Source organism: Pinus tabuliformis, chromosome 1_2 (assembly GCF_031772625.1).
Source record: "Pinus tabuliformis cultivar Carrire ecotype Pingquan chromosome 1_2, CPIR1, whole genome shotgun sequence".
Lineage (NCBI taxonomy): Eukaryota > Viridiplantae > Streptophyta > Pinopsida > Pinales > Pinaceae > Pinus > Pinus tabuliformis.
This window is the reverse complement of record NC_142298.1, coordinates 314839394-314853316: the sequence shown is the minus strand read 5'-3', so window position 1 is coordinate 314853316 and position 13923 is coordinate 314839394. Positions and strand designations below refer to the sequence as shown.

The window sequence follows — 13923 nt, the reverse complement described above, 5'->3', positions numbered from 1 at the left end:
CAACCTATTCATTAACCTTAAACTTTCTTCAAATGTCATGTCATCATGGAATCATGAGGGTTCTCAGACTGTTATTTCACCACAGGCAGCAGAGAAAAAGGACACACTGCATCCGCCTCTCGCCATAATGGTTTACATCTTCGCCAACCTGAGCAATAATCACTCCTATCCCTTCCCATGCAGTGCTTGCGGGATAAATTTGGCTCCGTTCATGGCATATCCTGCATTGAAAAGTCAGGCTTCTAGTGCAGTTGGGATTCAATTGATATTTTCACTGTGTGAGGCTCTGTAGGGAATACACCCTATTCCTTGCACGTTGCAGGGGAGATATTCTTAGACATTCTGAGCTTCAAAAGTGAGGATGTTGCGGCCATGGATTATAGGGAACTGCAAGTAACTCACAGTTACCTCCATCAACACAAACAGGCAATCCAGAAGCTACGAGTGGATTTCAACAAATTGGCAAGATTCCTGTCTGTGGTAGAGGGCAGTTCGGGAACAGGAACAGAGGTTCTGATGAGCATTATTCTTCATCTGAAGCGCAGAGTAGACACTCTAGGACAAATGGTTATCAAGCATATTCAAAAGGGCCAGCGCACTCCTCAGCCTTCTCTGTGTGCGGATAAGGTTTTTACCAGATCCGGAAGGAAAATCCCTTCTTCTTCCCTAAAGAAAGACCAGCATACCATAATTCTGGAAGCTCCTGCCGTTAATCTGGTTTCTTTCAATAAGTAACTTATTATCAAGCTGAAGAAATCTATTAATATTAGCTCTTTTACGTAATTGGAGTATATATATATGATCATGTGGCTTAATATTGTGTCTTTTGTGGATGATGTACAAAGTGTCAATTTTTGAAGCACTTTTTGAAGCACCCAAGTTCTACAGGGATCAACTATCCGAGTAGTTACTCTGTGTGCATCTGCCACAGCCCTTTTTATAAATAATATTTCCCGGGTTTGCTCACACAGTGGGAAAACTGTATAACCTATATAGTGGGGACAGTCATTATTGATTATTATCTGGGGACAGCCATCACTGACTACTATTTGTTAATCAAGTTTGTTTATTATATATATGTGTAAATCAGGTTTGTTCATTATATATATATATACTCAGAAGGAAAATATATACAGTGGGGATAGCCATCACTGACTACTATTTGTTAATCAAGTTTGTTTATTATATATATGTGTAAATCAGGTTTGTTCATTATATATATATACTCAGAAGGAAAATATATACAGTGGGGATAGCCATCACTGATATACATATATAGATGAAAACTCGGAAGGAAAATATATACAGTGGGGATAGCCATCACTGATATACATATATAGATGAAAACTTATATATATAGTTAGAAAACCTATACAGTGGGGCAGCCATCACTCACTACTATCTGCTAATCAGATTGACTCATCACTGTTATTCAAAGAAAAACCAGATCATCTGTAATTACCTGTTAGTGATTCATACCAAAAACTTTTCCTCTGACCAAATGCCCCGGGACTTTAAGCTGTTTCGTTACCTAGACGAAAACAAGCTCTTAGCAAAAAGAAGTTTAAGGGCAATACTCCCGTCCTTAACACATATATATGATGTTTTTGTTTAAGTGATTTCGTTTTTCTGCTGAATTTTTCTGCAAGTTCGATCTTTTCGACCCCGGAGGAATTATTCCCAAGACTGAGTTTTTAAGAACTTAATTTTTGCAGGATTCGAAATATAAGCTGGGCTGCGCGGCCAACTTGTATCTCAAAAAAGCTTATGTTGTCAAACTCATCTGGTTATCAGATTGGTATGGAATGATAGGAGCAAGGCAAGCGGTCTTTGAAGGAAGGGGGCATGTCCAGATACTTTCAAAATGCACATTCGAAAATACATAAAGTCTGGCTGATACAATAAGAATTTTAGGCACCATCACTGGATTTCAGAGACAATCGAACCAGAAAATTGTTATTTTATGGTTTTTTTTTTCCAGAAAAGAGTGAAAATTTAACTCGATGACTCAAAAAGCCCATAAAATTTTATTTAAGAAAAGAAAAATTGCTTTGGCAGATGCTGACATGAATGAAATGTCTAAGCGAAATTAATAAACATTGAAAAAGAAGAATCAAGGAAATTGATGTGAAGTTACATGAGGAGTGTCAGAGTGAGGATGGAAATCCCCACTGCAATGTAATCGCTAGGGTGGCCCCGGGGTACATATTTGGGCATCATTGTTTGCTGAGATAATAATTATAATGATGTAGCCCTGCTGCTCCTCTTCCCATTTGGATGAGTCCCTTGCCCTCGCCCCTGCCCCTCCGCCTCCCTCTGCCGTTGCCTCAAGCTTCAAACATTCATACTTTTACGTCGACTTGGAGTCTGCTGTTCCTGCTGCTCCTCTTCCCATTTGGATGAGTCCCTTGCCCTCGCCCCTGCCCCTCCGCCTCCCTCTGCCGTTGCCTCGAGCTTCAAGCATTCGTACTTTTACGCGGACTTGGAGTCAAGGTGGAACGTTGAAAGAGATTTGTTAAAATGCCACTTGTTCCGCTTTTTGGCATCTTTCACCAGGAAATGTTTTGGTGATTGCGTTTGTTTGTCAAACGAGTCGTTTTTCTCTGGACATTGCTGGTTTGTCAAATCAGCGGTCATTCTTCCTCTGAATATATTCAACTTATGAGCGCAAGCATTATGCCAATGTGATGCAATAGAAACACGTCAAAACCCTTCAAGATACGGTTGATAGACGGATACATAATTGAGTAATGGTGTAAGGGTGATGTAATAAATGCTCTGCAGTTTTGTGCATAATAAGAACTATGTTATTTAGATATTCTCACACTTAAAGGTTTTTCCCCTTTTATTCGGTTTGTTTTCTTTACTTTATTAATATTATTATTAGCTCAATCAATTAATTTAATTTATGCTTTATTATGATAATTTGTGTTTATTATGAAATTTTGACATCTATCATGAAAAGAGATTGAAATATTTCATTTTTATATGAAATAATTATGGCATAAGGATGGAGATAAAATGGAATTAATTTTGAAATAATCTCTTAGTTCATGGGTTGATGTTGGCAAATATATAATTCTAGGATTTTTTTTTTTATGTTCAAAGTAATCAAATTTAATATTTAGATGGTTATTTTATTTTAATTTTGTTTTAAATAAATTTTAATGGTTTTAATTATTTAGTTAAATTAAAAAAAATAAAAAATAAAAAAATAAATATTATTAATGGTTAAGAAATAAATAAATTTATTTCATAGAATTTCAAATATTTATCATTTTCTATTTCCATTTTTTATTGTAATTATTTTTTTATGTAAATAGGAGAATTTTTACTATTAAAATGATAAAATATTCATTATTAATATCTTCTAACATGATGATCATTGTTGTATAGCCATCTTCTCATTTCCCATTAAGTCTTTAGATTGTGTAATAGATTAAATAAATCTTAACTTTTTTAATTAAAAGCAACATCCCTAAATAGTAATTATTCATTCATTAATAGTAATATTTATAATCCAAACCTTCCATTTAAGAGAGATATTCCAAGTAACCACATTCTCCACTTCCCATTAAGTTTTTAATAGTTAGAGATCAAGCAAAACTTAACATTTTTTCTATTAAATGTGATATTTAAACCCTAAACAATAATTATCCATTCATTAATCACAATATTTATAATCCAAACCTTCTTTAAATGAAATAAAGAAGATATTCCAAGCATCTTCAATCATGACCACACACATTAACCCTTTCATGAAAAAACCTTCCCTCTAACACCTCAATTCCAAAATAGAAATGCCTTTCACGGTAATAAGAATAATTGATTAACCATTTTTAGCATTAAGCAAAGCCTTTCGGTAGAAATCACATAAGAGAAATTTTTGGCCGACGTGTTTCTAACCAACAAAATTTTTAGCATGTTATACGTGACATATTCAAATATTCAATGGGTAAAAGGAATACAAGCAAACTCATGAATGGTGAAAGTATCACTATTTTTTATATCAATTGCATGGGATACAAATTTTATAAATGTATAAGAGCAAAGAAATGGGATACCTAGGTGTTTTTTTCTCCTTAAGTTGTATGTCACTAGATTAGGCCAGGCTTCTCAGTGAGATCAGTAACATTGTACTAACCAAATGGGATACCTAGGTGTTTTTTTCTCCTCAAGTTATATGTCACGAGATTAGGCTAGGCTTCTCAATGAGATTAGTAACATTGTACTAACCATTCCATCATATCATAAGTTGTCCCATAGTAATAGTTGCATTCTTATTTTCTTTTTCTATTTTTAGGCTTATTTTACAACATGATTGTGCTCTTTTTAGGCATGGTGTAGCTTGAGGTCATGACTAATAGTGACCTTATGAAGGTTGTCAATCACTAATTCTTCTTCATAGGGATCACTAACTCGCCAATCACTAGGTTTAGATCAAGTGAAGATCTTGAACCTCTTCTTAAAGTTTTTGAAAGTTAAAAACGAAAATCCAAACACTGGTATATTCCAACAAGAATATTGTCGAGATAAAAACAAACAAACAAACAAAACAAAAATAGAAACACAGCAAGATAAATCTACCTCTAAATAAACCTTCTCAATAATTACATTATAGAACATACATCCAAAAAAAATTATTATTGTCACTTGATATAAATTCATAGATTATACCTATACATATTAAGCATCCAAATAAAACAAATTCAAGATCTAAATATATATTTAGATATCATAGTTATCATTTCCGTTCATGGCAACATTTACTATATTGTTTTCCTTATACTTTCATAAAAACTTTGAAAAACATCTTAAATCAGTTCACTGTTCTCTACCTCTAACGTTAGTTTACACCCATTGTTTTCCTACCATCCAAGATATCTATCGATGGAAGGTGATTCATGCAATATGTGGAATGGTTAAGTCGTTTGTTTATTTGGTTTGCATTTATTTACAATAGTCAAAGAAGGATTGGATTGTACTTACAAATTGTATAATAAAAAAATTACTTTTTATTTATGAATTTCGAAAGTGTATTATGTCAATTTTTTTAGTTGAGGTTTAGATTGATTCTCAAGGGAATATGCTCAGCATATGCTTTTTTTGAATGCTTATCAATGTTTGTAGTGTATTAGAGAGTTTGTTATATGCTTCTTTTGAATGCTTATCAATGTTTGTAATGTGTTAGAGAGTTTGTTAGGTTGCATTGGCTTTTAATATTTTAAAAAAAATTACGTCTGAATGCCCACCAATTTCTTAGGAATTTACAAAGCATACTTAATTAAAAGTTGCCTTATATGGATAGAAACTCTTCAACACTTCTCTTTTTTATCAAGACCTGAGATTCCTAAGGGTTAAGTAAAATCAAAGTTAATAATAATAATATTTTTGTTGCAATAGTTTTTTTGTTATATATTTATCAATAGTAGATACATATGAAGCCTTTGGCTATATCAACCACATTAATATTTTTAATGTGGTTGTACTAGTTTTAAACCACATAATGAATACAACAAGAAGATAAAAGAATATAAAGGAAGAAAACTAGGTACCCCACCTCTGTAACAAATTCACTCAATTTTAGTTTATCCTATCAAGTTCGGGCTTTGGATAATTGAAAACAGTGAGAATGAACAAGTTAACTCAATATCTCAAATTTTTACATACTTATTCAAAAAGCTTAATTTGTATTATGTTTGATTTTTTAACATTTATTAAAATAGAAGGTAAAAATCAATTAAAGACCGAGAGAGGATCCTTTAATTCCAGAAATCTTTCCCTTAATTCCATAATATTGAACAAGATTGCTTTGCAGTTGGAGAAATTCGAGGAGATTTCTCTCTATCACATATATAGGCTTCTAAACGCAATTGCGCATAAACTTGCCAATCAACAGGCAACGTTGAGTTAAGGAATACTGGAAATAAATCAAAATCAAAGGATTGTCTCTCCTCTTCCATGAGGTTCATTCAATTGTTCTCAAATGAAATAGTTGGCCAATCTAGCCATTCCTTGAAAAGCAAGTGAATTAATGTGTTTGAAGGCCTCACCATCGGAGGTGACATTGGCCCTAAGCTCTACACATATGGCAAAGGTTGTAGTCATGCACTAGTGCATGGAGGCAATTGTACAACATTCCCTACTCCTTAATTACAAGACTATGTCGACTCGATAGTTGGCAGGGGAATAATACAAGATTTAAATGGAATGTGAACTGGTATAAATTGTCAGCGATCCGATCACAAAAGTTCTACATTGTGGTCTTAAATGCAAAGCAGTGTAGTCCAGGTCGAGTCTTTAATACCATGCCAGATTTTATATGTTCTGCAGGGATCAAGATTTGGGTAGATTTGGGATTTAATCCTTCCCTCTAGTGTCATCACTTTTAGCTTTATGAGTCACTATTATAAATGTAGGGGATCCTCGGGGGCATCTCGCCAATTTCAACAGCCCTAAAGCTTTCCTTGTGGAATTGAAAGATGAGTTTGAAAGGGAATGAATTGGAAATCTCTAAGGAGTACGTTGTGGAGAAAGACCAAGAGCATTGTGTGAAAATTTATGAATCTACAAATCAGAAACCCCTACTGCAATTACTGGTTTAACATCTCCTACTTGTTCTTTGCATTAACAAGTTATTTAATTACATAAATATCGATGTAAAACATTATTGCAACCTACACATACATACAGATCATGAACTGAAATACACTGAGACAATCACACAAGGGACACCGTTATTTTTGGACAATCGTCCCCAGAAAAACCCAATTCGGGAAAATCGGTGCAACATATAGAGGGTTTGTATTATTAAGCAGATTCTTGAATACAACTAGGGTGTTAGATATGGCTCACCCAACAGAGAAAAATCCTGGCAGAAGTACCTCTATCCGGAGACAGATATTCCGACAAATTCAGCAACTAGATGATCAAACCCCACAAATGACCCGGTTGTTCCCAGTGCTGGGCAGCAATGGCTGCTCCAAGCTCTGCGCTGGAACTGCGTCACCTCCTTTGGGAGTTGTGTCACCCCCACAGTGAGCCTCCCTTGCTCAAAAAGTCGATTTACTAAATTGCTCCCTCTCTTCCCCACAGAATCTCCCCAGCATTGCCTCTAAGGGCCTACGTTAGCCCCTATGGCTTTTGTGTCACCTGCATCACCCTCTCTGGGACTGTGTTGTCTCTCCCGGTGCTACTATGCCTCTCTGTTATGTATTCTTCGGCCTTAGAGTGAAGTTTCCTTGCCGAACTTCCCCTCACTACAACTCAGATCACTAGCTCGATTTTCTCAGCAAACCTCGCCCCAGAAAAATTAAACTCTTTGATCAATTCGGTGTATCTCCAACTGACCTCAAGCCTCCTCTTATACTTTTCCTATTGATGAATAAACAGTCGTGATCTAATCTCTAATCAACGACCAATATTAGAATGGGCTTGATCCTCGTCACTTAGAACCTTCTCACCCATATTCTTATTAATACATATTAATATTTTTATTTTCCTAAGTTTAGACTTAGGAACCCATTAAAAATATTAATTATTTTAATAACTCATCATCCGAGTGGAATTTCTCCAAACGATTTATGGGTTCTGGAGATCTCATGTGTTCTAGCACCTCCACAAAATTTTGGAGCTAGAGCACATTCGATGCTACCCAAAATCAACACTCCCTCTTAGCGAGGAATGTGCTCTAGTAACACTTCTCAACATAAGTATTACACTGATCCACTGCATCAGTCCTCTGTGATGTTGATGCTTGGCCTCCTGCCCTTCATCCACTGCGTTGTTGCTTCTTGTACTACTGCCCATGACTCTGCCACTACCACTGCTACATCTGTACTGCAGCTCCCTCTCAAAATGTTGCATCATGTTGCCCATAGCACTGCCACTGCTAACTATTACACTGCAACTCAGTTGTTGAGAAGTAAGCAACTGAAACTTCACCCAAAAAATAACATCCTGGTCAGTATGGATGCCTCATGATCCTAAAGCTACCGCTGATTCTAATATGGGCTGACCCTCTGCTGCTACTACGCTGCTGCAAACTGCTTTGTGCCTCTCGCACTGCTACAACATCCAATGCGTTGCCTCAGACTTTGGCACTCTAGCTCGGCCACTGTCACTCCATCACACCTCACTCCAACCGAAACCCGTCATTATTCTATTGTCATTAAGGGCTCCCGCAGCCGTATGTGATCCAAGAGTTTAGGCACCTCAAGGGTACTGCCCTTTACATGTAGTCCTCTCGACTACAACTCCATATCGCCTTACCTCTTCTCCAGAGGTGCATGAGCACTCATGGCACAATTGTCATCCTCGACATCCTCGTCTACCTTTGTTGGAGCAACCTTTGAGTCAGAAGCCCCCCCCCTTTCTTTTCTTCCTGGGGCACTGAGTGGCATAATGTCCCAACTCCCCACAGTTGAAGCATTTGACCTTGGTGATGTCCTTCTTCTTCTTCTTATGTTGCCCCTGTTGCCCCGCTGATGCAAGAGATGCATCCTCCTCCTCCTCCTTCTTGACTCGGGCTCCCTTGCCACTACTTCCTGCTTCAGTCAACCTCCTGAGCTCTTCTTGTCGAAGAGCTTCCCACATCTCCTCACAACTGGGGAGAGTCGCTCTGCCCAAGATACTTTGGAGAAATGTCTCCCAGTCCTCGATGACTGCATTCAAGGTAGTCCTGACCATGAACTCTAGATCTGGTGTAGACCCCACAGAAGTCAACTGGTCGTGAATCCCTTGCAACCTGAGAAGGAAGGGATCTATCCCCTCTCCTTTTTGCATATGGTATTGTCTCAGCTAATTTTCTAATAACATATTTCGTTGCACGAAAGAGCCTTGGTACAAGGTGGTCAAGGTCTCCCAAATCTCTCTTATTGTGTCCTTCTTAGCAATGTGTGGTACTACATGATCTTTGACCCTGTCTAGGATCATGCACTTGGCCTTCGCCTAGACCTCCTCATACTTCTGTGCCGCATTAGCGTCAACCAGAACAACAACCACCTTCAAGGCATAGTCCTTGATGCGATGTTTATCTAGGATTTCTAAGATCTTGGCCTTCTAGATGACAAAATTGGAAGCTCCGTCCAACCTATCATGATCCCTCAAGCCATTCATTGTTGTCTCTGCTCAAAAATAGGATTGGTTCTCTTCTCCCTCTCCTACTATCAATCTAGCAAAACTTGGATCTGGATTCCTTGGGCGCAAAAAACCCTCTAAGGAACAGCTCCTCTCTAGTCTCCCTCTAAGTCTTGATTTCCCTCTCGGAAATCCTCTGGCCAATTGTCGAATCACTCCTCTCCAATCCTCCTTTGTTGTTGCAACCTGGATCTAGATTTCTTGGCTAGAAATATGTCAAGGCAGTGAGTCCCTCTACCTTGGTTCAGTCTCCTTAGACATTGTTCTACACCAACAGAAACAACATCCCACCATCTCCTCAAACCAAAAATATGCTCAGCTTCTTTAGCCCCACCAACTTGAAGAATTTGAACCCTTCAGGCTCTACGCAATCACTACGTGGGTAGGATTAGCTCCTCCTCGCCAACTGCGTCAATCCTTCCTCGCTCAAAAAGATGACGTGGTTCTACATGAGCCTGATCTACCCCCTCTGCCTTTGTGTTGGCCTTGACAGCTGACGCAGCTACTGCGTGGGCTCCTCCCAGCTACTACATCACCTCCACCTGGCTTAGAGTGCTGACGCAGGCACTGTGTGAGCCTCTGCGTCACTCCTTTTGCATCTTTGGCCTTGGAATAGTGCTGTCACTCGGGACAGCTTCTTTTTTGCTGCAAATTCTCTAGATTTATTGGCTGGTGTCTTCAATCGCTCTGATGCCATGTGAAAATTTTTGAATCTACACATTAGAAACCCCTACTGCAATTACTGGTTTCACATCTCCTACTTGTTCTTTGCATTAACAAGTTATTTAATTACATAAATATCGATGTAAAACACTATTGCAGCCTACACATACATACAAATCATGAATTGAAATACACTGAGACTATCACACAAGGGACACCGTTATTTTTGGACAATCGCCCTTGGAAAAACCCAATTCGGGAAAACCAGTGCAACATATAGAGGGTTTGTATTATTAAGCAGATTATTTAATACAACTAGGGTGCCAGATATGGCTCACCCAATAGAGAAAAATCTTGGTAGGGGTACCTCTATACGGTGACAAATATTATGGCAAATTCAACAACTGGATGATCAAGCCCCACAAATGACCCAGTTTTTCCCAGTGCTAGGCAGCGATGGTTGCTCCAAGCTCCGCATTGGAACTGCGTCACCTCCTTTAGGAGATGTATCACCCCCACAGTGAGCCTCCCTTGCTCAGAAAGTCTATTTGTTGAACTGCTCCCTCTCTGCCCCACAGAATCTCCCCAGCGCTGCCTCTAAGGGACTGCGTCAGCCCCTATGGCATATGCGTCAGCCCCTACGACCTCTTTGTCACCCTCTCTAGGACTACGATGTCTCTCCCTGTGCTGCTCTACCTCTCTGCTATGTATTCTTTAGCCTCGGAGTGAAGTTCCCTTACCGAACTGCCCCTCACTACAACTCAGATCACTAGCTCGATTTTCTCAGCAAACCTCGCCCCAGAAAAATCAAACTCTTTGATTAATTCGGTGTATCTCCAATTGACCCTTAAGCCTCCTCTTATACTTTTCTTGTTGATGAATCAACGGTCGTGATCTAATCTCTAATCAACGGCTAAGATTAAAATAGGCTTGATCCTTGTCACTTAGAACCTTCTCACCCATGTTCTTATTAATACACATTAATACTTTTATTTTCCTAAGTTTAGACTTAGGAACCCATTAAAAAAATTAATTATTTTAATAACTCCTCATCTGGGAGGAATTTTTCCAAACAATTTCTGGGTTAGAGAGATCTCATGTGTTCTAGCCCCTCCACAAAATTTCGGAGCTAGAGCACACCCAATGCTACCCAAAATCAACACATTGGAGGCGATCTGTGGAAAACTTGTTCAAGGCAGTAATGGGGATGATAGAAATCTCCAATAGAAGGTTGGAGCTGGTGGAGAAAGAAAAGGAAGTTAGGTTCTAGTTACTTGAAAAACCTCGTGAATGATTGCAGATAAAAATGGGCAAGAAGATGGTAAGTTTGGAGGTTGAGCTATTAATTTTGAAGCTCCAAGTCAATAGGAACGCCCTGTCAATTGGTGAATATGATGTCAAACAGAAAGGCATTGACGCGAGAAACAAAGAGCAGGCGTCCAAGGTTTGAGATGCTAAAGTGCATAAAGACGACAAAACCCACGATCCTGAAGAAATTTTGGTAATTGTTGCAGAAGCTAGACCCTTTGGGGTTTTTTAATTTTCTAATGTTCTTATATTGCAAATATGCACTATTTTTTGGGGTGTTTTGTAGAATTTAGGGAAGATATCAATGTAAAATTATAGTTCAAAAAGCCTACAGAGGCAAGAAAATTATGTTGTGGATAAACTGGAATAGTAAAGCCTCTAAAATCACATAAGCATGTAAATGGTTCTGACCGTGCATCCAATTTTTATAATATAAATGCTATCCATTCCATTTAAAAAAAAAAAAGTAAATATCATTTCTAATTTAAGAAAAAAATTAGTTATAAAAATATTTTGTGAAAATTAATTGCCCCATTAAATAAGAATCAAGAATAGAGACACAATAACACATATATGTCTTAGATAAAGATTTCGGCGTAAATCACATGAAAAGTCATTTGTCGACGCGTTTCGAACCAACCAGTGTGGTTCATCTTGTCCTGACGATGAACCACACTGGTTGGTTCGAAACGCGTCGACAAATGACTTTTCATGTGATTTACGCCGAAATCTTTATCTAACCTAATATGGATCACAGAAGCCTAAACTCTACATATATGTCTTCTCAATAATATGGGATATCCACACTCAAAACATTTTTCTAAATAATGTTAACTCTAAATGCAATTAGAATTATGTTGAAAATTGGAATTTCCATTTTATAAAATTTAACTTGGCCAATTTTTAAATGACCCAAATCATCACATGTTCAAAAAACACTAGCAAGAAAAGAAAATTCAATAAAAATGGAACAATGAAATCTCATTATAATACCTTTAATAACCAACCATCCATGTAATGGCTCCATTAAAAAGCCTTTACTCTTTGGACTTTGGAGGAAGGTGGTTGCGAAGACTTTTATGCCATTCATTCATTACTAGAGAGTTTTGTTTACCACCCAACCTAATAATAATTTTGAAGCTTTGAATCTCAAACAAGAAACCACCGTAACGACTTTTTGTAATAAACAACATTGACTAGGCCACGTGAGGTTTGAGATGGGAGACTTTTTTACCTTACATTCCCTCCCACATGATCAAGCAGTAGTCAAATTCTTGAAGCAGTGCCCGCAGAGTAGTCAAACTCTCGAAGCAGTGACTTGGGATTTCACATTGCAACATTCAATGAATTATTAAAAGGCGCAGGTTTATTCATTCTCCAATCATGATTCTAGCAATCAACCAGTTATAACTTACACAATATTATTAGTTTGACAATTTTTTTATGCAAAATTTAAATTTATTAAATAAGACTATGAAGTAATTTAATTGTTTTCCAATAAATTAAATCTAATATTTAGAATTTTATTAAAATTATTATTAATTTGATTTTTGTTTAAATTGAAAAATGTTTTACTTTGATAGGGATGTCACATGTAAGAAGGGAGGGGAGAAGGCGTGCTACTCTGTTGCCATTATAGGCATTAGAGAAGGGATGGCGTAGCCAATCATCTATGTATATTCACACATGTCTACAAGGTATGATGACATAGAGCATTATATTGAAAACTTACAGGACCACTACATCTTCCTAGTATCTCTAGAACCACCTTATTGTTTTCTAGAAACTTCGCTGCAACATCAGGCTATTTGGGAGATATTTCCTCACCTTCATCTAGAATTGTGGTACGTTGGTTAAGGAAGGCTTAGGCCCTCCTAGTTTGGTCTTCCATCTTTCATTCTTTATAGTTGGTTGGTTATTCTACAAAAATCAAACATTTGCGGGAGTGAATCCAGTGATTTTGTGCGTTCGTCGGCAAGAGGGCTAGTACCAGGATTCCAATGATGTCTTCTGGAATGCATTTGCATTAGGCTTGCTAGTAAAATTGTCGCATTCCGACTCCTCTTGTTGGTATTGCAATTATAATATTCTAGTTTTGGTTTTTCGGTCTAAGAAATTGGTCTCATCCCCTTGGGTAGAGACATCAACCTATTGTTTCTTATGGGGAGATTCCCTGGCTCTCCTCCAACTCAAGGAGGACCCTTTGCTGCCTAATGGTATTCCCTACTTATCTCTGCAGTTTCCTTGGTTCTTGCCGCACTTGACTTCTCTGCCCTTGAAGCTTTTCTTTCTGCATGTTTTGTATAGGCCCCCCCCTCTAGTCTTGATTCCCTTGCCCTTCCCTTATCTCCTATGTCACCTCTAATTGGAAATTGTGTCACCTCTAGCTGTGACTTGGCAAATTTAATCAACTACTACAATAACAACTCTTCACAAATAAACTCAGTTTCTACAACAATTGGACCTCTCCACCAGTGAATTTAGTTGTTGTAATAACTTGACCTCTACACCAATAAATTCAACTGCTACAATAATTTGACCTCTCCACAAATAAATTCAACTCAACAAAGTAATTCAACCCAACAAGAGAAATTTGGTCCGACAAAAGAAATTCGGTCCGGCAAGAGAAATTTGGTCCAATAAAATAATTCCAGCCTAGCAAGAGAAATTCAGCATGACAAGATACATTCCGCCTAGCAAAATAAATTTGGCCCAACAAAAGAAATTTGACACAACAAGATAGTTTCGGCCCAGCAAGAGAAATTCAGTGCTAAATTCAACCCAATAGAATAATTTTAGCCCAACAAGAGAAAT

The 13923-nt window shown here is 37.6% G+C and overlaps 1 protein-coding gene across 2 annotated transcripts in view; it reads right to left on the bottom strand.

Moving 5' to 3' along the window:
- RGS1 (REGULATOR OF G-PROTEIN SIGNALING 1) overlaps positions 1-13923 on the bottom strand; it is a 217142-nt gene that overhangs the window by 198810 nt on the left and 4409 nt on the right. Inside the window, exon 1 of one of the 2 annotated variants that reach the window (XM_089395129.1) lies at positions 2138-2651. The exons of the other annotated variant lie outside the window; for it this stretch is intronic. Coding sequence (XP_089251255.1) covers positions 2138-2220 — 83 coding nt within the window. The 5' untranslated portion in view covers positions 2221-2651. Of the gene's footprint in view, positions 1-2137; positions 2652-13923 lie in introns of those variants that run through there. 2 annotated transcript variants of the gene reach the window in all.